Below are 23,926 nucleotides of genomic sequence, written 5' to 3'. Positions count from 1 at the left end.
GCTAGCCCTTTTATCTTTATCTTTGTCCATCCATCCAATCAATCCTGTCGAATGTACATAATGTTAACATATATCTCTTCTCTCTCCACTCCTCCAACATCACCTTCTGGATTCAATAAATCAATCCAATCAGCTGATTGGCCTTGATATTGCCCCCACCCCATTACCATTTTAAGCCAACAAGGTGGACCCTTGAGATCCTTTGATGAGTCCTACAAGACTCTTACAAGAAGCCATCATTCAACAACTTACTAATCAAACAACTACAATGTCTACAACAACAAACAATAACAAAGTCTATGAGTTCTATGGTACTCAATCACCGAATGTATCCAAAGTTAGATTGATGTTCAAGTCTTTGGGTATTGATGATCAGGTCATCTATCATAATATAGATTGGAGGAAGGGAGAACAGTACTCGGCAGACTATGTAAAGATCAATCCAAACTCAAAGATGCCTGCGATCATTGATAAAAGTGATCCCAATGATCCTGTGACAGTGTTTGAGAGTGGCAACATACTACTCTATCTTGCAGACAAGCACAAACAGTTCATTCCAACATCATCATTCAAACTACGAACCGAATGTCTCAACTGGGTCTTCTGGCAGATGGCTAACCTTGGTCCAATCATGGGTCAATACGTCCACTTCAATCATTTAGTAAGTTCAGGTTGATATAGTAGTGATGGAATAGTTCCAGATACTTACACTTGATTCATTCTTTCATTCAATCTTAGGCAGAACAGAAATGTGAATACTCTATCCAAAGGTACTTTAATGAGTTGAGAAGATTGTTACATGTACTTGATAGTCATCTTGAGGGTAGAGAGTATGTTGCTGCGAATATGTATACAATCGCCGACATGTGTATCTATCCTTGGATTGCTAGACTACCAGTGAGAGTGCCATCACTTGATCTACAAGCAGAGTTTCCTCACCTGGTCAAGTGGGTCAAACAACTCAAGACTGTACAATCTGTTGCACAATGGGAGAGAGAAGACGAGGAGGCAAGGAAACAGAGTCCATGGGTCGACCCCTCTGCAGAGGAGCGCAAGTACATGTATGGACGTGATGGTCGGGAACCAACCACATCTACAACTTCCCTACAATAGCCAGTACTCAATCAATCTCGGAAAAAAATATCCATCTTTCTCGCGAGAGTGGATCAGGGAAAACGACCTTGTTTTGGATGATGGACCATCACTAGTTGAACTGAGATTCCGAGACGAGACTCAATTAGTAATTTATAAATAATACATTGTATATGTATACTTTACTTTATCCAATCAATCAAATATATATACATATACATAAATATAAAGATACTAACCATTAATTTTATAAAATGATTTGTCACGATGTTGATATTGTAGGAGTAGTGAATCCAAAGTTTGTTTATCATAATTATGATCAAATACAGAGTTACTTTGGAAGAGAGGAATATAATTCAATTGTGGATCAATATAATCAATTATGGCCCAATCATAAATTAGTAGCATCACTTTATATTTTACAATATCTTATGGCTATTGTTAGTGTAGGATTAATTGCATTTGAATACTCAATTGGAAACTATGTATATGGACTCATTCCCTTTTCAATATGTTTAATTATAATATTCGTAATAATATATTCATTACATGTTATTAAATCCAATGTAAGTCCATTCCATAATCCAATCCAATCAATCAATTCAATCACTAATCCAATCCATCCAATCAATAGAGTTTAGCTAGGATGATGATTCTATCAAATGAAATAACAAAAAGGTACATCCATAGAGGTATCCAATTCCAATTGACAAAGGAGTCATATATCAAATATGTCGCGATCAAGTTGAGAATCCATATATCTGATACGCCAACAGTATGCTTGGCCAAGCAACAACCACTACAACCTCAACAACATGTGATATATGTATCCAATGACACTACACCATTGTTAACCAATGGTGGACAACCAACTTATTACCAAGTTTGATATTGAATAAACTTTATGATGTGATATTACAATGTAGTTGGGATGATTGTCACTGCTTGCCTTCCCATCTGTCTCCATCTCTTGATGAATAGATGTTTGTTGTAATGCTCCACTTTGCCAGTATGAGGATCGTTGATGATGTACTCGTTGTCAGTGTATCCAACCAGCAATGCACAGTGCTCTGGTGTTACCCAATGAATAAAGTTATCCAGCACATTGACATCCCTCCATGTATCAGTTATAGATGGTTCTCTAAGTTCAAGTGTCATCCATATAACAATTGGTATCTTGTGTTTATCAATATGATCAATGAGTAGTTTAACATCATCATCATTATTGATGTTGTCATTGTCATCACAATCCTTAAAGTGATTGAGTCTTGCATTAATGTAATCTTTACTCTCATTGAGTTGTAGAGGGTATCCATTGTTCAACAATGATGAGGATTGAGTTGAGTTGCATTGTGTTGTTAGATTGATACATGTAAAGTATGAGTCGATGGCATGATGTTGGAGTAGGTCAGTGATGAGCTTGTAGGATGGTGTATGAAACATGCCGAATGATTGAGTAGATGTGGGCTGGCCAACGAATGATCTATAAGGATTGCCACCAACAGGTATCAAATCATCATCATCCTTCATAATAACTGGATCACATTCTTTGACAACACTTTGAGCCAATGATTCCTTTGTAAACGATGATGATGCCAATGACAATATCGTCTCCTTGTTGTTCTTGTTGTTGTTGTTGTTATTGTTGATGAAGTTACTGCAACAGTACTGCAGTAACATTGATATAGCAGTGACTTCACAGCCTGTAGGCAGTGCAGGGTATTGGTATTGTGGCTCTACTTTGAGTATCATCATAATTAGTTGTAGTTGTATTTATTGTTGTGGCTATTTATAACACAATCCCAAAGTGATAAGAACTCAACTTTTAAGGAGGCACATGGCATGGGACAGAACACGTTGGCTTCGAAGTAAGAATAAAGTTGAGACCCTTTGACACACCAACTTCCCATTTATCTCAACATTACCCACCATTGTCAATGAAGTCCATAGACTGTGTTTAGTGACAATCCATCAGCCAAGAGGCGCTTTGTGGTGTCTTATGATTGAGTGATGTGGGTTGTTGATTCGACTGTGTTGATTGATTGATTGCCACCACACACTTATACATACACACACACACACATACCCACACATACATTAACACTACCTGTCATGTCAATCAACCAGTCAATAATGTGATTGATAGATGCCTTATACATGTGTGTGTTGTGGGCTTGATTGATTGACAGAGTGAGTAATAATGATTATGATGATTTTGATTGGATGATTGCAATCCATCAATCACGGGGTTAAAGGTAGAAAGTGTGATGAATCAATACAGCCATTGACCCCAAACGGTGCCTTGCAAGCTCGTAGAACACTACCTCTTCCTCCTCCCTCTTCCACTTCCTCCTCATCATCATTGAATCTAAAGAGTCACAAGTTATAAAGATATATATTAAGAGAGAGATAGAGATAGAGATATATCTTAAAACTAAGATATATATATATCAGTGATCAGATAGATACACACAAACACTGATGTGAGGTAGACTCATCCCCTCACACATACACTCACAGAGACACACCTATATACATACACACATTCATAAACAAAGATGTTAGCATCAACAGATGACATGGCACCGCTACTACCAAAGCCTGTGAAGGAGTTGGTGTTTGCGGATAGGTTCAACAGACCGCTGTTGCCAGACATGTTCCCATATGGAGTGATGACCATTCGCTTTGGAAAACACTTTAACCAACCGTTTACCGCACCCATCCTTCCCCAATCGGTCATCTGCATCATCTTTGGCCGTGACTACAACTGTCTGATAAACGCAGGTATCCTGCCACAGAAGCTGCGCTCACTCATCTTTGGCGAGCACTTCAACCAAGTATTGAAGCCTCACAGTCTGCCCTCGTCGCTCACCTCCCTCACACTGGGCACATACTTTAAACAACCGATTGGCGATAAAGTGTTGCCAGAGTCACTCACGTCGCTTCAGTTTGGCAGGCTGTTCAATCACCCGTTCACCGCACACACGCTGCCGGGCAACCTTAGCGAGCTCACCCTTGGCAACGACTACTCCCAGATCATCCCGCGCGAGGTCCTGCCCAACTCGCTGACATACCTTTGCATTGGCGACCAAGACCTGAGTCACGTGCTCACGTCCGGCGACGACTTTCGCCATCTGGAGAAGGATGTCATGTACACGCTCACGTACGACGACTCGCAGAATGGCATCACCATCGCCAACCAACAGTCACAGAAGTGCCACTTCCTCGTGGTCACGCCTGGCGAAGAGCGCAACATGATGATCAAGATTGAGTGGACCCCCAAGTCATTCCAGAGCGATGGTCAGTGTCACGTATTCATATCATGCGCATGATGAAGGCAACTTTGTACTGCGATTCTCAAACATCCTGCTACACAATGGACTGACACTCATGGTCAAGATGCTCTATCATCCATACGTTGGCGGCGGTGGATCGTCATATCAACATCCAATCTACCCCAGTCACTTCTTTCGTCAAGTGGACATCAATGGTTGGCTATTTGACATACTCCTACAGTTTGGAAATGGTAGCAACAAGGTGTTCCTATGCATGGACTCTGAGTCCAAGGAACTGGTATGTTATCCATTGGGGTGGCTCATGGCTGGAGCTATTCCAGCCCCCCACACATCCCCACTCTCATCACTCACGATCAATCATTCACTGACATCATTCAATCAATGTAGAGAGTATGCAAGCAGATTGATTACGCGACATTCACACAGAAGCAGTATGATAGGATATTCACAGAGATTGCAGCGATGCAACGATTGAGGCACTGTCCACATATTGTCAAGTATATCAATCATTATCGTGATCCCGAGATCAAGCGAGTATACATTGTGATGGAATACTGCGAAGGTGGCGACCTACATCAATACATCCAAGACATTGAACAATCGTATGTTATTATTATGGTCCAAAAGTCCAAGGTCCAAGGCCTCAAGCCACTCACTCACTCACATCAACATCCACATCCATTGCAGCAACGAATCACTAAAGACAATGATAGTGCATCATTCAATGTTGAGAAGATCACAACTTAGAGATACATTCACATTTGTCAATGAAGAGACGATATGGAAGCATTGCTCAGAGCTACTGAATATATTGACAACACTGGACAATCATTCAATCATCCACTTCGACATCAAACCTGGCAATATATTCTTGAAGAACAATCAGTTGGTACTTGGTGACTTTGGTTGTTCAAAGATAATCGATGACTCTGACAGCGAAACAGACACCGAGTCTGACAAAGGTGATGATGGTGATGATGACAGCGACAGTGACAGTGACAGTGATACAGGGTCTGGCGACACCGAGTCCAGTGACCAGGGAAGAGATCATCGTATAGTGATCGAGATCAGCAACAGCAGCAACAACATCAACAACAATAACGTGGACAATGACACTATGCAAGTACCAGTGCAAGCGCCAATGACAGCTGGTGGCATATGTGAGATGATTAGACAAATCAATCTGAGTAGCATCAGTGATACAAGCTCGGGACAATCATCCGGAATAGTTGGAACACTTGGATACCTTGCTTTGGAAGTGGCGCAGAAAGCGGACGACATTGACTCACGAGCAGACATATACTCTGTCGGGTCAACCATTCTTCGACTTCTCTCATGGTACGTACGCATAGCAGTCCAGTCTTGCCGACCAGATACTGACTAACATACACACTATAGCCATCCAGACGATGAGAGGAATCATTCATTGATAGAGGACGACAGGGACAATGTAGTTATATCCGAACAAAGATACTCGGCGGACCTTCGCGAGTTTGTAAAGTCGCTGCTGCAGGCCAAGCGTGAAGACCGTGCTACGCTTCAAAAGATCCTGAAGCATGCTCATCCTAATGTTACATATGGCCAGAAGACATATGTAATCTACATCAACATGCCATTCGTACATCCAATCCCCGACACTGTGGAGAGGCTGTACTTCCTCCAAGACTTTAACCAGCCCATTGAGCGGGGCACCCTTCCAGCGTCACTGCTTTCGATCAAGTTTGATGGCGCCTTCAATCAACCGATATGGCCGGGCACCATACCATGCTCGGTGCGCTCGATCAAGCTCCACGGATCGTTCAATCAACCGATAATTCCAGACTCGTTCCCGGCTTCGCTTCAGGTCCTGAGTCTCAGCTCCTTTTTCGATCGACACCTGGCTTTCGGCTCCCTCCCCGAGCACCTTGAGCATCTGAGCTTTGGCAAGGAGTTCAACCAGGTACTGCCTGTTGGTACCCTGCCCTCTACTCTAAAGTTCCTGCGCTTTGGTGACCAGTACAACCAGGTTCTGCCGGTCGGAGCCCTGCCCTCGGCGTTGGAGTGCTTGCGATTCGGGGATGAGTTCAACCAGGCACTTCCGGCCGGCACCCTTTCATCCTCACTCAGACAGCTCGTATTTGGAAAGTCATTCAAACAACTTCTTGGTGATTGCCATCTTCCAGAGCATCTGGCCGTTCTTGTTATGAGCTGGTACTATAAGGATGCCATCCCACGCAATGTTCTGCCGGCAGGTCTGCGTGAACTAGTCTGTAGGCGGTCTGTGGCACCAACTTCTAGCGTACCCAGGTCACCAGCTTCGGCACTTTCCAAGACCAATGGCCATAGCAAACGAAGGAAGAACATTACAACCTCTGCTGCGGTACCAGGACATGGCGGTCACTACCCATCTACCCTTACCATCTTTACAATATGGCGCAACAAGAGGTTTTTGAATGGAACAAAGAAGATACCAACACAGAGCAGGAGTAGAAGTAGTAGTGGAACAAGTAGTACAGGCAATAAACCTCGCTAACTCATTGTCTCAGCTCCATATCAAGCAGTAGTGTGTATGTATCAATTTAATATAGTAGTCAATTCCATATATGATGATCAATACCAAATATGGTAATCACTTCCTGATTTGGTAATCACTTCCAAATCGGGCTATGAATGTGATTGATGAAAGAGTATATAATGACCTAAACTCAACTTTCAATCTTTCAATCAACCATAAATATTATTAATATCAATCCAAACAACAAACTATCAATCTATAATCAATCAATCATCAAATTTGAAAGAATGTCTATCCTTTGTAAGTATCTCACTTGTCGCCTTCACTTCTAGCCCCAATAGTTCACAATCTAACATTATCCTACCAGACAATATCTCTCGCTAAGGAGCTCCAGCCATCTTTAGTACCGGACACTCGGTGACCTCGGCCAATGGACAAGGTGCCTCGCAGTCAGCCAACTCTGTCGCTCACTGGGGAGATGGAGGTGGAAACAAACATTGGAACAACAATCACTGGAATGATGGAAGATGGAACAATCATTGGGACAACAACAATTGGCATCGTGGTAATGGTGGCGGTGACAATTGGAACAATGGAGGAGGTTGTGGATGCCATTAATGATCCCCTCCTCAAGGTCCTGGTCCTGGTCATGGTCATGGTCGTGGTCTGATCATTATTCAATATTGAAGTCCCAATAAACATTTTGGTCGACCTTCAGTTCACTCATTCATTATTCTTTTGGTTATCGTTGATTTCGGATCAGGTGTGTGACTGATTGAGTGAGTGAAAGTGATCATCACTTCAGGGTTGATACAAATAATGTATGAGTGATAATGTTGATGCATGCACACTGAGAGGGGGAGGTGATACAACACCTCTTCTATCTGTTTGATAGCATATACAATGATCTTCAATATCATAGATAGTCATAAATGGAAACAGAGACAAGTAATGGTGATCCAGAGCATGTGCCTCAACAACACAATGACCAAGTTCATCAACAACAACAGCAACAACAATCGCAACAACATCAACAACCTAGTGTAGCTGTCGGAAATCATGGTGCAAGACTTAGGAGGAATAGACTGGGTCAGAGGGATAGACGTGTAAAGATCATTATGGTTCGGGCATCTGATACACCTGGCGGTCTGCTACGCTATGACAACTCTGACATCAAAGAGACTGGTTTGGATTTGGGCAACGATAAGACACTGCCACTTGAAATGGATCAGATACATGATCAGGATACCAAATCAACTCCATTCTCTTTCAGAGAATACATTAGTCTGCTGATGGGCTGGGAGGAGGTACGCAGCAAACACATGTTAAGAGCGGTCCTAACTGAATTGATTGGCACTGCTGTGTTCACCTCCATGTCCATTGGCATCGTCATTGCCGTTGTCAACTACTACAACTTCTCAGTCTTCAACCACAGCACACCGACACCTGGCTTGGTACCCAATCCTTGGCAGGCATTCTTCATATCGGCATTTCACTTCTTCTTGTTGGTGATCATGATCATAGCATGTGGACCAAACTCTGGTGGTATACTCAATCCTATTATAACATTAACAACGATGATCACTGGATTCACTACCATTGTCAAGGGTACACTGTATATTTGTGCTCAACTTGTTGGTGCAATCATTGGTTCTGCGCTCATCTATGCTTGTGTACCATTCGAGATATACAATAGGACACTATTGGCTTCATGTACATTTGGTAATCAAATGTCAATAGGCAATGCATTGGCCACAGAGTTTCTCTTTGGATTCTTCAACCTGTTTATAACATTCACTGTTGCACTGGACCCAAGACAATCAAAGACATTTGGTATCCTTTCAGCACCATTAGTCATTGGTATCACATTGTTCATTACATTGTTTATATCGCAAGGACTTTTGTCCTATTATGCTGGGCCTGGATTCAACATATCAAGATGCTTTGGACCTGCTGTAGTATCTGGGACTTGGGATAGTAAGTATTGATTGATAGCGCAACTAATGAGACATCATGTGCTAACTCAGTTGATCTCTTCTTCACTCCATCAACAGAGTATTGGGTATTCGTTGTTGGACCTTTGATCTCATCATTTGGTATTGGGGTCCTTGTCAATGTTATTCCACCATTCACTTATGAACGTTGGAGGTGTCCATCTGCAGGACAACAATGATCATCCATAATAAATGTACTTTAATATCTCATCCATCCATCAATCCATCTATGAATGAATCAATCCCATTCCATCACCTTTTGAATGATTGGACAAGCGATATTGGCCATCTTGATATTTCCTGTTTTTCCTGGATGCCCTCTACATCCAATGTCATTTGCTGTTACCAAGATGTTCTGCATGTCTATATATGTTACACCGTCAATTGAATCGGCAACAGATTGAACATAGCTACAACATGGATCTCCAATCATTGGTCCACATGCGAGGAATATCTTTGGCTTGTTTGAATATATGTTGTGGATCGCTTTGACTAGGTTGGTATAATCCTCAATGAATATGTCTCGAGGTGGATTAGGTTGTGTTATAAAGTCATTGGTGCCCAAGTTGATGATGACTGCATCTGGGAGGTACAATCCAGCCTCCCACTGTAAAGATGAGTTTGTTGCCAAGGTCCTTGTCCACATATCCTTAAACACAACCTTGGATGTTGTATCTGGACTATCACAGTTACGTGAAAGTCCAATGCCTGACCATGCTATAAAGTAGGCATCCGCCTCCAATTGTTTGGCTATCAGTGATCCATATGCACTATGTTTGAATGCGGGTAGTTAGTTACCTTACTGGCTTTACCTGTTTAAGGAAGGAAGGATGGCGCTTACAAGTTCACATTCTCTGTCTCAACAGAGAACTCGCATGGGTCAATAACCATGTTGCCATAGCCACATGTAATGCTGTCACCAAGGAATAGTAATCTTCTTGAACGAGGGATGGGAGGTGGCAACAACATGTATGTACTATCCACGATGAATCCAAAGAAGCTGACTCGGCCAAATGCTGCCTCTGTCCTCTTTATCAATGTTACAACATATGTTTGATCAGAAGAGAGGTATCCATCATCAAACAGACTATAAGACATCTTTGGATCATATGATGAGATTGTAAAGACTGAATGAAATGTACCATTTACAACAATATCAAATATATTCTTATTGCCTTTACTCTGTATTGTATATAAGTATGAGTGAGTACTCAATCAATCAACTAAATGAAGTCTAGCTTGGTAGTACATACATAATGTAGATCACCAATGTCATTCAGAGCAAGTTTGGACTGGAGCACGGCTTTAATTGATGATGTACCTTTGATCACCAATGTTATCTGTATACCAGGCCAATCAAAGTAGTATGCACCTTCATTGTTGAGATTGGACGTATCAATCCTTCCTTTATATTGTATGTTCTCAGAGTTAGGTGATATCAATATTGTTGTTGATGATGACACTGCTGACTTTGACATTATGAACCTATCATTATAATTGAAAGAGATAATAACAAGAAACTATATATGTACATAATGATCATTATGTTTGCACCACTTTGGAAGAAACCCCACTCCAAATTATAATCCAAAAAAGGTTAGGCTATCCTTTTATGGTAATGATTACCTATTATGGTAGTGATATATAATAATGGTAATGACTACCATATTAAGGATTGATAATCCTGTATTGATAGACGAGAGATAAAGTATAAATAACATCGAAGCATGAAGGTAAATGATATCCATTCAACAATCAACCAATCAATCAATCCATTTATCTTACAATAACTATTCATATTTCTCAAACTTGATCAAACTATGACTCTCTTGAGTAGGTATATTTGATGTGTACAATAATATATTATAATTATACTAATATCATTATCCTACTTCAATTTAGACAACATTGTCCGCATTGGTTCCCCTTCTATCATGTCAAGTAGCTCATCGGTGGTCTCTGGTGGTGAAGGACATAGCTCTGCTCAATCATCAAACTCTGTCGCTTGTGGAGGCTATGATGGTGGCAATTGGGGAGGCTGTGGCTCTGGATATCCTTGGGGTGGCTACGGCAACCGATGGGGTGGATGGAACAACTGGAACCGCTGGAACAATTGTGGATGTTGTGGTGGCTGTGGTGGATGTGGATGTTAGGGAATCATTCACTACACTCACGCACTTGATAGACCATCAATCTCAATCTATATTGGAATCATCCCAGTCAGTCCAATAAACATCAAGGACTATCATCATCAAACACAATCACAAGGAACAAAAGAAGAAATGATCATCTAACCCTTTTTCTCACACCTTCTCACTTCCAGTCAGTTGATCACTCCGCTCCCAAACATCCACCACACTCACGAACTCTCTCTCCTTCATTCTATCTCTTTTAATCACAATGGTATAGAGTACTCCAAAGATCATGTTGTTTCAAAGCAGTAACATTAAAACAGTGAGAAAGTAATGGATACTCTACCTTTAGTCGTATTGAGACATATGTTCACTTGTATTGGTGAATCACTCGATCTACATTGCCTAGCATTCGTTTCATCCAGACTCTATAATGTTGGCAAATCATTCTTGGACATTGGCAACAAGACAACAGATGAACAACAACAACAACAACAACAACAACAATCACGCAAAACATTGGAATTGCCTATCATACCAGGCTACCTCCCCTCAACACTCCAAGTACTCAACATAACTCAACGATCACCTCATCAACTTGAGCCGGGCTCACTTCCAGCATCGCTATCAACCCTTACAATCAATTACATTGGTGTCAGCATACTTCAACCTGGTTCTCTACCAGCTTCTCTAACAAAGTTAAAGCTTGAGAACTTTAATCAAGTTATCTTGCATGGTGTCCTCCCTCAAGGTCTAATCAGTCTGTGGACGGGCAATGACTTTGATAAGCCACTTCACGCAGGAGTACTACCTGCATCCCTTCAATATCTTCACCTTGGAGAGTCATTCAATCAACAAATTGTACCAGGTACCTTTGGACAGTCTCTTATCAAGCTCTACTTTGGTGACTCGTTCAATCAGATACTTCATCTTCGTACCCTTCCCCCATATCTACAATCATTGACCCTTGGAGAGGACTACGAGCAACCCTTCATTCCCGGGGCATTACCATCATCACTCACACGTTTGATCGCTGGACAATCATACAACCAAGAGTTGTCGCCAGGACTTCTTCCATCATCCATTCAATACCTATCGTTGGGTGATTGTTTCGATCAGATCATCCAAGCGGACACACTTCCCAGTAGTCTGACAGAGTTGATCTTTCCATCATTCTACAACATACCTTTTGATGTTGCAGTACTTCCATCATCGCTCCAGACATTGGAATTAGGCGACCATTTCAATCAACCCTTTGGGGTTGGGGTCTTGCCTCAATCACTCTACAAGCTAATCCTTGGAATGAAGTTTGATCAAGAGTTGCTATCAGATCAACTACCATCCAGTCTCACCTACCTTTCATTTGGCAGAAACTTCAACCAACCAATCACTCCAGGGTCCTTGCCAACCAGCCTAACCACTCTAAAGCTTGGCTCGCGATTTAATCAACAACTCGCACCAGGCGCGTTACCACCATCACTCACCAGCCTAAAGCTGGGGCGTGCATTCGATCAACCGCTCACCTCCTGGATGATACCCTCCTCACTCGCCCACCTGAAGCTGTACTTGTTCAAAGCCAATGTAGACTCGCTCCCAAAGTCCTTGATCAGTCTGCGAGTATATGATGTCGACAAGCAGACACTCACGCCAGGAATGCTTCCATCGCAGCTCAAAGAGCTGGAGCTCGGGCTGGTGGGCAAACTGCAAGTGTGTTCGGGTGCCCTGCCAGACTCGCTCGAGAAACTGATCGTGCCAAGCAACTACCAACAGCCAGTGCCAGACAGTTTGCGACATATGTATATCAAGGTTGACCAAAAGATTCCTGGCAACATGCTACAATCATTCTCTGTCAGGTATCCATATGTCACCAACTATCACTTCATCAGAGTGTCCAACAGAGAATACCAATGCGCTCGAATAATCGATCCAAAGACTGTCCTTCTTCAAGTTGATGGTAAACCTGCCTACATCAAGAACATCAATGACCTTACTTGTACTCCATGTTGGTCAACATAAACTGTCACTAATTGTGAATGGGATTGCGCAAGTTATGATGATCGACCGAACTGATTGAATGGGACCACACCAATTTTGATCATCAAAAATCTTGATGATCAAGACCGTGATGACTGTTCCTTGAGCATGAAGATGAGTTCATTGATCACTTCTACACTTCACTTATACAGATACACACAAGTACAAAGCGATGAAGATAACAATCGTCACTTCAAGAGGCAACAAGCATATTTGCGACATTGAGGCCGAGACCACCTCAACTGTTCTCCAACTCAAGAAGAGCTTTGAGAAGAAGAGTATGTTATATGATTGATTGATCGATTGGATTGATTGATCAATCGTCGGTGGTCCATCATATACATGTTTCCACTAACCATCACTCCATCACTCAATCCAGACAAGAAGTATTATGTTGACAGACAGAGATTCACTACTTCGACCTTGGGCGCTGATGGAAAGCCTGTGGCTTTGACTGATGATGGAAAGACTCTGTCACATTACAACATCAAGTCGGACACTACCCTCTTGTTCAAGGACTTGGGACCCCAGATCTCCTGGACACTCGTGTTCCTCGTCGAGTACGCAGGCCCACTCTGCATCTACCCACTGTTCTACATCTTCTCCAAGCAGATCTACGGAACTGACTTCCAAAAGAGCTACGTCCAGGACCTGGCACTGATCTGCTACAGTCTCCACTACATCAAGCGTCTTCTCGAGACGATCTTTGTGCACAGATTCAGCCACGGCACCATGCCCCTGTCCAACCTGTTCAAGAACTGCACCTACTACTGGGGTTGCACCATCATGGTGTCCTACTTTGTCAACCACGCCCTGTACACCGCGCCATCATCGATCAACGTCTTTGTTGGTCTGGTTCTCTTTGCCGTCAGCGAGTTCCTCAACCTCATGTGCCACATCCAACTGCGCAACCTCCGTCCACCCGGTTCCACCGAGCGTCGCATCCCCAAGGGAGGTCTCTTTGACCTTGTCTCATGTCCCAACTACACCGCCGAGATCACCGCTTGGATTGGATTCTCCATCATGACTCAGACCCTCACTGGTAAGTGTGCCGGCAAGCATGGACCATCCAATCACGACTAACCCGTCAATCAATCACTCAATCAATCAAACAATATAGCCTTCATCTTCACACTTTTGGGTGCCTTCCAGATGTACGTCTGGGCTGTTGCCAAGCACAGAAGATACCGCAAGGAGTTCGATGGCCAGAATGGCAACCCACTCTACCCAAGAAACAGAAAGATCATCGTTCCATTCCTCCTCTAAGGATAGCGCGCGCCACTCCTTGGCCTCTTCCCCTAGCAGCACAGCATAGAACACTCAATCAATCATTCAATCAACCAATGAAACAAACTGGCTTTGGATGAGCCCAACCATCAATCAACCAATCACTTTAGGATAACTTGCGCGCATTCAATTCATTTATGTACAGGTGAGGCGGCCTTAGGCAGCCTTCTTGTTTAACTCCTTGGTGATGAGGTCGATTGAGTCGAGACGCTCCATGAGCGATGGATGCGAATAGTAGTAGAGCGAGAAGTAGGTGTCGGGCTTGATGTACGTGCCCTTGCCATGCATTGAGATCAACGCCTGCTTCATGTCCAGTCCATTCTCGATGGCGTAGCGATCGGCCGCATACTCAAACTCGCGACGTACCATGTTGGTGACGAACCTCAACAGGTTGGCAAAGGTGCTGTACAGGTAGGAGAAGAGCACCAAGCCGACACTAATGTCGACGGCGGAGAATCCAAAGCTAGAGTAGAACACGCCCAGATTGACAACGCGTGAGAACAAGAATATGAAGTTGCCAAGGAATAGCATTTGGACAAACAAGTGTTTCCATGAGTCTATTGTTGGTGTGGGGGCGTGGCGTGTGGACAAGTGTTAGCGTGTGGCGTGGCGAGGTGTGGCGCTGGTGGCGGCAACACGCCAGAGACTATACATACGCTTGAACTTATGATGACCAATCTCATGACATATGATTGAGAGTATCTCCTGGGTGGAGAGTTGTTTGATTAGGTTGTCGTAGAGTACGACACTGCTGCGCCAGAAGCCCAGCATGAAGGCATTGGAGTGTGACACGCGCTTTGATCCATCCATTGTGTATATCTCTTTGATTGGTACGCCTAGTTTGTTTGAAAGCATGTTTATCTCGCTCCTCAGTTCACAATCCTCCATCGAAGAGAAGTTGTTAAACAAGAAGGCTAGCGAAGGATACATGTCCGAGAAGAACAAGGCGACTGATGAGACGAACAGTATGATATCTGTGTGTGTTGTCGCGAATGGCGAGGCGAGGGAGGGAGTTGTTAGTCAACCATGTTGGCGCGATGAATGGGATGATTCCAGTGTGGATTGATCAATCACTTACAGAACCATTGATAGGGGTTCTGCCAGGAGAATAGTGCCAGGGTTACGGCAAGCAAGGGTAGTCCAAGTAGGATTGAAACAAGGAACATCTTGACCTGATCGATAATGGTCTGTTGTAACCAATCTCTCTTGTCTGTGATGACATCCACGAGGAACACACGGTATAGTTCAAATGGTAGACGAATCAATGAGCTAAACAGACTGACCAACAATAGATAAGAGATGCCACGTGTGATCTCGTGAGTGCGACCGAATCCGTACCAATCCCATATCAGTCCATTAACACTATACAGCTGTGGCAGCAATCCAAAGTGAAGTATACAGCACTCCAAAATGAAGCCAATCGTGGACTCGGTTCGTCTGAAGTTAAGAAGTCCAATGATGTTCTCCTGTTATGTTTGATTGATTGAGTGAGTGAGTGAGTGAGTGAGTGAGTGGGATAGTTCCAGATGGGGTTGCGGAGACACAACGTACGATGTGATAGGTAGTGTCTGTCCAGTTGACTTTGGGGTTCTTGTATTGACGTATGGTGAATGACTGTCTGATGTCAAGGTAGAGCTCGAGGAAGAAGATGAAGCTGTTGCAGCCTAATGTGAAGTGGAACCAAGGTATCCCTTCGAGTATAGGTGTTATGTTGAATAGGATCATGGCGACAATGAAGCTTCCACTCGATATCCAGACTGCCTTCTCCATCTTGATCGTGCTAGATGGAGAAGATATCATCGTATTGTACCCGTCCAGTCCAGTACAGTCCGGGGTCTGTACAGTGGAAGTGGAGTACAAGATTGAATGGATTGATGTGGATTGTAGTGGATTGTTATGGATGGTGGTGTTTGAATACCTCCTCTAATGTCTCTCTTGCTTGATTGTTTGATTGATTGCTGGAGTCTTTCAGGGTCAGCTGATCGTTTGTGTGTGTGTATGTGTGTTCAATTCCAATTGGGTACAGTAATGAATAAGATTGATTGGGCAGATTGATTGTGAAACAAACACACTACCACACATGGCTCCATAAACGACGAAGACCCAATCAGATATTTGTAATCAATTCAATTCATACAAATTGGACTTTGAACCAATGAAGTCATATATTCATTCATTCATTCATTCTCAACTGCACTTCACTTGGGTCATTGTCAATGTCAATGACTCTTTAACTTGTCGTCCGTCCAAAGTGGATTACCAGTATCCTCTTACTTTCTCCCCTGGGGATGATAAACTGGTACCAACAACCACAAACAGATATTCTTATCCTTTATGGATAGATGGATAAGGATGATAGAAGAAGTTGAGTGAAAAGTCATCTTATGTTATTATTCATCAAGATCGTGGAAATGTCTTGATGTGTGTTTGTGTCACACAAGTCAACAGAGAAACATAGAAAGAGGATAGGTGATGGCGTGAGTGAGTTGGAGGAAAGACAAATTTTGATTATTTAACGATTCGGGCGTGGAAGACGATGGTTTGGGCCTTCCGTCCTATTTTGTGTGACTCACAACAACAACAACAATAACTTTTTTAAATAATATCAGTAAGGATGTAGGTAGAGGGCCACGGGGCTAAGCCCCATGATAAACACATGTGCACAAACATGAACGACCTCACCTCACACCTCCCTTTCATGTGATGAATGTTGTTATTGTCGTGCTGCATCTGTTTGTTGACGACTTAATGTGGTCGTCGCAGGAGGTGGCGATGATGACCACTGCCTCTCTGCCCTGCCCCGCATTGCTCCTATCCATCCCATCTATGTTTGTTTGTTTTTGAGCCGCAAAGAAGAAGAAGGATGTGGAATACACTGGTGTCAGGTCACCTGCGCATCGTCGTCGTCAATATATATCCAACAACAAGTGTGAATCAATAAAGAAAATAAACCTTGAATGTTGTTTGAAACAATCCTTCGCGTCACATTCCATCTGCATCACATCATCACCATCCTTCCCTCTGCGTGAAAGTGCCAACCTACCCTTCTCTCTAGCTCCAATCCCTTTTGATAGTTTGTGAGTGAGTGTCTGCATGCAGACAACAATAACAAGGCCCAGCCCATCCTCGTAAACATCAACACCAACAATAAGTTATTGACCAACACCAAGTCAAGTGAGGCAGGCTCCAACAACACCATCCATTCATCAGTCAATCAATCCCCAGTACCTGCCTTGCGTTTGCTTGCTTCTCTCTTCCATCCATCACCATCCATCCATTCTTTCTTCCACTCACTAGCTCTGACATTCATTTATTTCCAAAGACAATACTATTTATTAGATCAATCAATCAACCAATCAACCAATATCGACCATAACACAACACAGATCAGTGATACATTCATCAATCAATTCATCATTCTGGAAGTTTAGCTTGGAGTCCTCAAACAAATACTGCCTGGAATATTGGTAGGTAGATAGATACAGGTCACAATCGATTGACCACCATACATCTCACTGTGTTGGCTTGGCCCAACCCATGTAATAATTCATGTTTGGAATTAGCTGGATGGCTGGCTGGTTGCCTGGCCACCACACAGCCACAGCCACAAGAACTTGTTAATATTACAATCCTTTATCAATACCATTGCCAATCAATCAATCAATCAATCAATCAATCAATCCAATTGTGAGTTGGCAGTTGCCAGCCTACTCCTCTACCTCCATCCATGCCAATCCATACATCCATCAGGCAATATTGCCAAACAACCAGTCATGAACGTAGTGACAACAACACAGTGTCGAGAGAGAGAGTGATCGTCGTCACCATCATCATCCTTTCATCTCACCATCACATCTCACCAACTGCATCAACAACAACATACATAACCATCGAGCTGCCTGCCTTCATTCCGTTCCATTCATACATCCATACTTCCATCCTTTCTTCCGTCCCATTCATTCATCCATTCATACAGTCATTCATTCATTCAACGCCGACTCACTCACAAACATAACTTAACCTCACTTCCGCACAACCCCTTACAATCACTCATAGAGATGTGAGTGTATCGCCAATCACACTCATCAAACTCACCCACACCACCTCTTGCCTGGTTGGCGTCAACTCCATCTGCCCGCACGTTACATCCACCCCCAAACAAAAAGACAATCTCACACGGGGCCATCATCATTCACACTGTGCCACCCTCACTCTCTCTCTCTCTGTCTCAGTCTGACCCCCCATTTTTTTGACAATATTCACACACTCACACACACACGACCCCCATTTGCATTGTTTGGGTGCCCCCTCATCCTGACACGTCTTGTGTGTTAGTGTGCACACTCACCGAGTTGCTAGGTGTGAGACTGAGTGAGAGAAAGAGAATATGAGATGTGTGAGAGTGAGGGTATGACCTGAATGAGTTGCCATTTTGTTTATTTATTGTTGTTGTTGTTGATGACAGAGCACCAACCAACACAACATCCAACATTGCAAGCTGGAGCTGTACTCTCTCTCTCTAAGTCAACCATTTATCTCTTCCTCTCTATATTATTGTGCGCGCTCTATATCTCTCACCTCACCTCACCAACAACTCAAACACAACAAACAAACAACCAACTCACTCAACGCTGCTCCACGTTCATATTTATACATACACATACACATATATACACACATACTACATTTACTCATTCATATATATATATATACATAGTTGGAGGATAAGCATACAGACAGACAGACATATACACGACACAACCAACACAACACAACAAAGCACAATCATAGCATAATATTGCAATTGCATCGCATCGCATTGCACATAACATATCGTATTGTATCGTATCAAGACACTCTAGCTAGCCAGCAAACCAGCCAGCTTGCCATCCAACAACAGCATCAACTCCATTTAGTCTATTTCACAAACAACAACAACAGGAAGACACCGCGACAACGGTGTTTATTTATTTATATATATCTATCACATCACATTTATCATATTACATTCACCTACACGGCTATCTAGATAACAACAAACATCAAACAACAACAACAACAACAGGAAACAGCTAAAGCTAACCATTCATCTATCCATTCATCCATCCATTAATGATATCAATAACAGCAGCAGAAACAACAAACAGGATTAATACAGTATAATCAATCATAATCAATCAATCAACACTGGAGATCAATCATATTATATATATTATATATTTAATTACAGGATAGGATAACATATAAAAGAGGTTAATTCCTCTTTATAATCACCTTAATATCCTCAATCACTCTTATTATATATATATATATACACACAATCAACACAACATTCATACCCCATACATAAACAATAAGAATGGCAGAAGTAGTAGAGAATAATTCTCACCTGTTAGAGCCTTATTGCGGATTGCCAATAAGTGTTCTATACTCGTCCAACTCTGTTGACAGTCCAGCCATCTTTACACAATATCCATTCCCCCAACTGATGCAACATCATCATCAACATAATCATCATAATAATCATCATAATAATAATAATCAACAACATCAGTTACTACAACAACAGTCTTCACAAGAATATAGTAGTAGCACTGGTATAATGATTAGTGGAAGCAGTGGCAGCAGCAGCAGCAGTAGTAGCAGCATCAGCAGTCAACCGCTGAAGAAGAGGAGAACAACCCGTGGCAAGGAGGCCACAGGTCTATCCTCGAACAACAGCACACATAACCTCCTTCTGAAACATCTGCAAGGTCAATACCTCGTCAATGATGTACTGCCCAAGAGCATCAACACGTATGTCATTGTCAATGTTTGAACAACGATTGATCGATCGAATACTGATACCCTAATCACCTCATTCAGTAAATATGAACACGACGACGCAAAGCTTAATATACAGCATCATCTATTGGTACTGAATCAACAGCAGCAGAGTCAGCAGACACAGGTTCAATCACCACAACAGGCATCCAATCGATGGGAGGACAGACCGCATCATTCATCGTCGTCGTCGCCTCACGTTTTTTTCAACACGACTCCAAGTATATCAGTGGACGATGTTAAATTCAACGCGAATGCAGCCCTGCATCAACATCAGCAGCAAAGTAGCCTATCAAAGTCTGCGGGCGTTGGCGGTGGCGCAGCCACCAACTTTACATTCGTATCACCGAGCATTGGCAACAGCACTGGGGTCCACAATGGAGGTGGCTCAGCGTCAAGCAGCAGCAGTGGCAGTAGCAGCAAGAAGAAGATGGTCTCACCCAACCTGGTCTCTTCATCCATACAACTAGTTAATCAAATGCCCCAGCAGCAGCATCATCATCAAACCAACATGTTGACGACGACATCAATTAATACAATCCCATATATACAACCATTTACAACAAATAACAATATCCTCAGCAACAACAACAATAGCAACAACATCACCAATACTACTCAGTCCATTAAGGGCATCCCGACCGTGGTTCCTCACATCCACAAGCCAATACCAAGCAAACCCTCGCAGAAACGCCATTGCACACCTATATCCACACCATCACCAATGCCAATAAGCAGCTTGCCTTCGCTGCCACAACCGGCCATCCGCTCATTCCCCTACATTACCATCTCCGACAAGCTCAACGCCTTCAAGCCCATCACCAAGGAGTTCCCGCCTACCACCTACACCAACACCAGCTTCCCATCACTGCACTTTGCCTCACCCTCAACGCCAACCTACTCGATCACCAGGCCACACTACTCACTCTCGCCCTTCATCCCTATCGAGAAGGAACCTGTCTATATCCCATCCCCATGTACAACAACCAATACAGCTGCATCGGCGGCAGCAGCATCAACAACAAACATCAATCATCACAACCATAACCACATTGCAGTACATCCCAATGTCAACAACAACTTATGTCATGCTGTATCTAAACAACTTGAGCAGCATAAGACCGTCATTGCCAACGCCAACAACATCAACACAAACAACAACACTTTACAGAAAAAGAAGAAGAAGTCGCAGGGCTACTGCGAATGCTGCAACACCGAGTTTGAGAGCTTAAAGGCTCATCTCGAGAGCAAGGAGCATCGTAGCTTTGCCGAGAAGGACAAGAACTACGCCAAGATCGACTCGGTCATCATGAGTCTGTCCCTCAAGTCCTACTAGCTGTGTCCTCTTCAGATAATATCTTTTTATATAGTTATTTAGACATCCAACCAAACCAACCAACATCACATCCATCATCACCATCAACAACAATCAATCAATCATTCCAATGAATGGTCTTTGTGTTTGGAAACGAAGCAGAGATACATTTCAATCAAACAACCAACATGGACGGCCAACCAACAATCCAGGCCTACCCTTGCCCTTGCCTATTTAATAAACTATCCAACCTCACCAGGTTACTTGTCCACCCTACCATCCTTTGCAAGAGATAGGCGACACCAACTACAACGACAACAACAATGACTTGATCATGATATTAAGGGGAGAGAGCCACAGTGTAATGTTATTTGACTCTTTAGCGCTTGCTTTGATACCATTTGATTGAATGAATGAATGATTGAATGAATGAATGATGATGTACTAGTAGTCATCTCCACGTGACAAGACCTCTTTGCAGGTTGGACGAAGCAGAAGGGTATGCTCGAACTGAGCGACGTAGGAACCCTTGATATCGACGAGTGGTGGGTAGGCAGCAACGACACCAAGGTCGCAGAGATTCTTGAGCGCGAGAATGTGCTTGTCCTCGCCAGCCTGGTCCAGCCATCTTCTGGCAAAGCAGAGTGTGTCGTAGTTCCTGCTGATGTGTTGGAACAGCTGCTTTGACCTCGCCAGTCTAATGGTGGCGTGTGGTGCATTGTGCACCTTCATGTAGTGGCTGCACTCCAAGTCCTCATTGACAACACCTCTTCCAGTGCTACCAAATGTCTCAATGGCGTAGTATTCTCCTTCCTCCATCCTAATAGCGATACATAATTATTGTTAGGGACATGGATGACCTTGAGCTAGGCATGTGTTTGCCAGACATCGACAACTTACTTTGTACCCTCACCACCCTTAACGATTGGGACGGTCTTTCCAGCATGGATAACGTATGGTGCAATGCTGTGTCCGTTGAGGTTGCGAACTGACTTGATTGGATAGGTCTTGCCATCGAGCTGGATCTCGTGCGACTCCATGACCTCTTGAATGGCTGCGCCAATGTCACACAGTCTGACGTCAATACCAGCCTCTCTGATGCCAGTGTTGGTGGCCTCCTGCACGGCAAGACGCAGTGGGTCGAACTTTGGATTGAAGTTGACGGTGAATGCACAGTCGATGATGTTGCCATTGACGTGAGTGCCAAAGTCAATCTTGAGCACATCGTCGTACTTGAGCACGGTCTTGTCGCCAGTGTTTGGAGTAAAGTGCGCAGCGATGTGATTGATCGACACACCTGTTGGGAAGGCAATGCCAGCCTTGAGTCCATTGGCCTTGATCAATGTTTTCGAAGCAGTCTCCAGACTCTCTGTCAACTCGAGCAATGACAGTCCAGGCTTTACAATCGACTGAACATACTTTCTGACCTGTCTGTGAACCTCTGCAGCTTGACGAACGTCATTGATCATATTTGACATGATCCTCTCCTGTTCACGCTTCTCAGTGCTAGTTGTACGGTATGAATTGCTGCAATGTGACATATTGATTAGCTTTCATTCGATCATTCAATTCGTTCAATCATACAAACTACATACACATCCTTATATTCACATTCCTCTCCAGGTGGGAACACTCCACTTGGGAATAGATCAGTAATTGGGACAGTTGGTGGTGTTGTCTGTTGCTTTGGTGCGCCAGGAGTAGTTGTTGTAGAAGTGGCAGTCGCAGCTCCATTAGCTCCAACAGTTGTAGTGGCAGCTGCAGTAGCACCAGCAGCACCAGCAGTCTTCTTCTTCTTCTTCTTCTTCTTCTTTTTCTTGGCTTCACCAGCTGCACCTGTTTCATTATTGACAGCCTCTGTTGTTGCGAATAACAAAGTATGTAAGTAAGTATGTCCTCTCTCGCAAGTTCATTCATTCAATTCATACTCTCATCCTTTACAGTCTCCTCATCATCGCTCTCCTCTTCATCTTCAACCTTTGGGTCGACCTTTGGTATATCTGTAGCTTTGGTATCAGCCATTTCTCCTCTTCTCTATCTTTGTATTGGTGTTAATACAACAATGTGAAATTGAGTCGAATGAATGAACACAACCACTTCCCATCCACATCATGTTGAACAAACCTTCCAATCCAACACACACAAAACATACAATACTTTAATTAAATTAAATAATTTTAAATAAATATTCCTAGGTGATACAAACGAGTCAGTCTGTTTTGTTCAATTTCGTTGTTCAACAAATAACAAAAACAAAGAGATAATATATAACTGTTATTATTATCTCAACAATGGTCAACAACATCAACACATAAACAGAGTTGGATGATTGATAAGCCTTATTCCTTTGAACATTAAAAGAAAGTCGGTCAAGGGCTGATGTATGTGTGTTGGTGTGTATCATATTTGATATGATCGAGTTTGAATTGACCACTGACAGACGTGACGCGTACCTGTTG

The 23,926-nt window shown here is 43.1% G+C and overlaps 12 protein-coding genes across 12 annotated transcripts; 8 read left to right on the top strand and 4 right to left on the bottom strand.

Moving 5' to 3' along the window:
• Positions 1 to 268: 268 nt before the first annotated feature.
• SAMD00019534_002250 (hypothetical protein) lies at positions 269 to 1,113 on the top strand (the record flags this gene model as incomplete). Its single annotated transcript, XM_012903658.1, has 2 exons — positions 269 to 661; positions 739 to 1,113. 2 exons carry the CDS (start codon positions 269 to 271, stop codon positions 1,111 to 1,113), a joined length of 768 nt encoding a protein of 255 aa, XP_012759112.1.
• Positions 1,114 to 2,013: 900 nt separating this feature from the next.
• Positions 2,014 to 2,865, bottom strand: SAMD00019534_002240 (hypothetical protein; the record flags this gene model as incomplete). The annotated part of the gene is made up of 2 exons (XM_012903657.1): positions 2,014 to 2,616; positions 2,677 to 2,865. Coding segments are annotated over 2 exons (792 nt in total), but the record flags the coding sequence as incomplete, so codon positions are not given.
• Positions 2,866 to 3,671: 806 nt separating this feature from the next.
• Positions 3,672 to 4,424, top strand: SAMD00019534_002230 (hypothetical protein; the record flags this gene model as incomplete). The annotated part of the gene is made up of 1 exon (XM_012903656.1): positions 3,672 to 4,424. The coding sequence occupies one exon, from the start codon at positions 3,672 to 3,674 to the stop codon at positions 4,422 to 4,424; it is 753 nt and encodes a 250-aa protein (XP_012759110.1).
• Positions 4,425 to 4,482: 58 nt separating this feature from the next.
• Positions 4,483 to 6,900, top strand: SAMD00019534_002220 (hypothetical protein; the record flags this gene model as incomplete). Its single annotated transcript, XM_012903655.1, has 4 exons — positions 4,483 to 4,665; positions 4,776 to 4,990; positions 5,076 to 5,726; positions 5,787 to 6,900. 4 exons carry the CDS (start codon positions 4,483 to 4,485, stop codon positions 6,898 to 6,900), a joined length of 2,163 nt encoding a protein of 720 aa, XP_012759109.1.
• A 914-nt stretch (positions 6,901 to 7,814) lies between these two features.
• SAMD00019534_002210 (hypothetical protein) lies at positions 7,815 to 9,055 on the top strand (the record flags this gene model as incomplete). Its single annotated transcript, XM_012903654.1, has 2 exons — positions 7,815 to 8,859; positions 8,937 to 9,055. The coding sequence occupies 2 exons, from the start codon at positions 7,815 to 7,817 to the stop codon at positions 9,053 to 9,055; spliced, it is 1,164 nt and encodes a 387-aa protein (XP_012759108.1).
• Positions 9,056 to 9,114: 59 nt separating this feature from the next.
• SAMD00019534_002200 (hypothetical protein) lies at positions 9,115 to 10,354 on the bottom strand (the record flags this gene model as incomplete). Its single annotated transcript, XM_012903653.1, has 3 exons — positions 9,115 to 9,646; positions 9,718 to 10,058; positions 10,130 to 10,354. 3 exons carry the CDS (start codon positions 10,352 to 10,354, stop codon positions 9,115 to 9,117), a joined length of 1,098 nt encoding a protein of 365 aa, XP_012759107.1.
• Positions 10,355 to 10,696: 342 nt separating this feature from the next.
• Positions 10,697 to 11,029, top strand: SAMD00019534_002190 (hypothetical protein; the record flags this gene model as incomplete). The annotated part of the gene is made up of 2 exons (XM_012903652.1): positions 10,697 to 10,709; positions 10,779 to 11,029. 2 exons carry the CDS (start codon positions 10,697 to 10,699, stop codon positions 11,027 to 11,029), a joined length of 264 nt encoding a protein of 87 aa, XP_012759106.1.
• A 345-nt stretch (positions 11,030 to 11,374) lies between these two features.
• SAMD00019534_002180 (hypothetical protein) lies at positions 11,375 to 13,024 on the top strand (the record flags this gene model as incomplete). Its single annotated transcript, XM_012903651.1, has 1 exon — positions 11,375 to 13,024. The coding sequence occupies one exon, from the start codon at positions 11,375 to 11,377 to the stop codon at positions 13,022 to 13,024; it is 1,650 nt and encodes a 549-aa protein (XP_012759105.1).
• Positions 13,025 to 13,214: 190 nt separating this feature from the next.
• On the top strand, positions 13,215 to 14,308 carry SAMD00019534_002170 (hypothetical protein; the record flags this gene model as incomplete). The annotated part of the gene is made up of 3 exons (XM_012903650.1): positions 13,215 to 13,320; positions 13,422 to 14,084; positions 14,163 to 14,308. 3 exons carry the CDS (start codon positions 13,215 to 13,217, stop codon positions 14,306 to 14,308), a joined length of 915 nt encoding a protein of 304 aa, XP_012759104.1.
• A 180-nt stretch (positions 14,309 to 14,488) lies between these two features.
• On the bottom strand, positions 14,489 to 16,177 carry SAMD00019534_002160 (hypothetical protein; the record flags this gene model as incomplete). Its single annotated transcript, XM_012903649.1, has 4 exons — positions 14,489 to 14,886; positions 14,986 to 15,303; positions 15,408 to 15,795; positions 15,881 to 16,177. Coding segments are annotated over 4 exons (1,401 nt in total), but the record flags the coding sequence as incomplete, so codon positions are not given.
• A 3,754-nt stretch (positions 16,178 to 19,931) lies between these two features.
• On the top strand, positions 19,932 to 21,488 carry SAMD00019534_002150 (hypothetical protein; the record flags this gene model as incomplete). Its single annotated transcript, XM_012903648.1, has 2 exons — positions 19,932 to 20,125; positions 20,195 to 21,488. 2 exons carry the CDS (start codon positions 19,932 to 19,934, stop codon positions 21,486 to 21,488), a joined length of 1,488 nt encoding a protein of 495 aa, XP_012759102.1.
• A 423-nt stretch (positions 21,489 to 21,911) lies between these two features.
• Positions 21,912 to 23,489, bottom strand: SAMD00019534_002140 (hypothetical protein; the record flags this gene model as incomplete). The annotated part of the gene is made up of 4 exons (XM_012903647.1): positions 21,912 to 22,287; positions 22,368 to 22,994; positions 23,063 to 23,324; positions 23,396 to 23,489. The coding sequence occupies 4 exons, from the start codon at positions 23,487 to 23,489 to the stop codon at positions 21,912 to 21,914; spliced, it is 1,359 nt and encodes a 452-aa protein (XP_012759101.1).
• Positions 23,490 to 23,926: the final 437 nt, after the last annotated feature.

This window comes from Acytostelium subglobosum (assembly GCF_000787575.1).
Source record: "Acytostelium subglobosum LB1 DNA, scaffold: scaffold1, whole genome shotgun sequence".
NCBI lineage: Eukaryota > Evosea > Eumycetozoa > Acytosteliales > Acytosteliaceae > Acytostelium > Acytostelium subglobosum.
The sequence above is the reverse complement of the archived record's forward strand: the minus strand, read 5'-3'. Positions and strand labels throughout refer to the sequence as shown.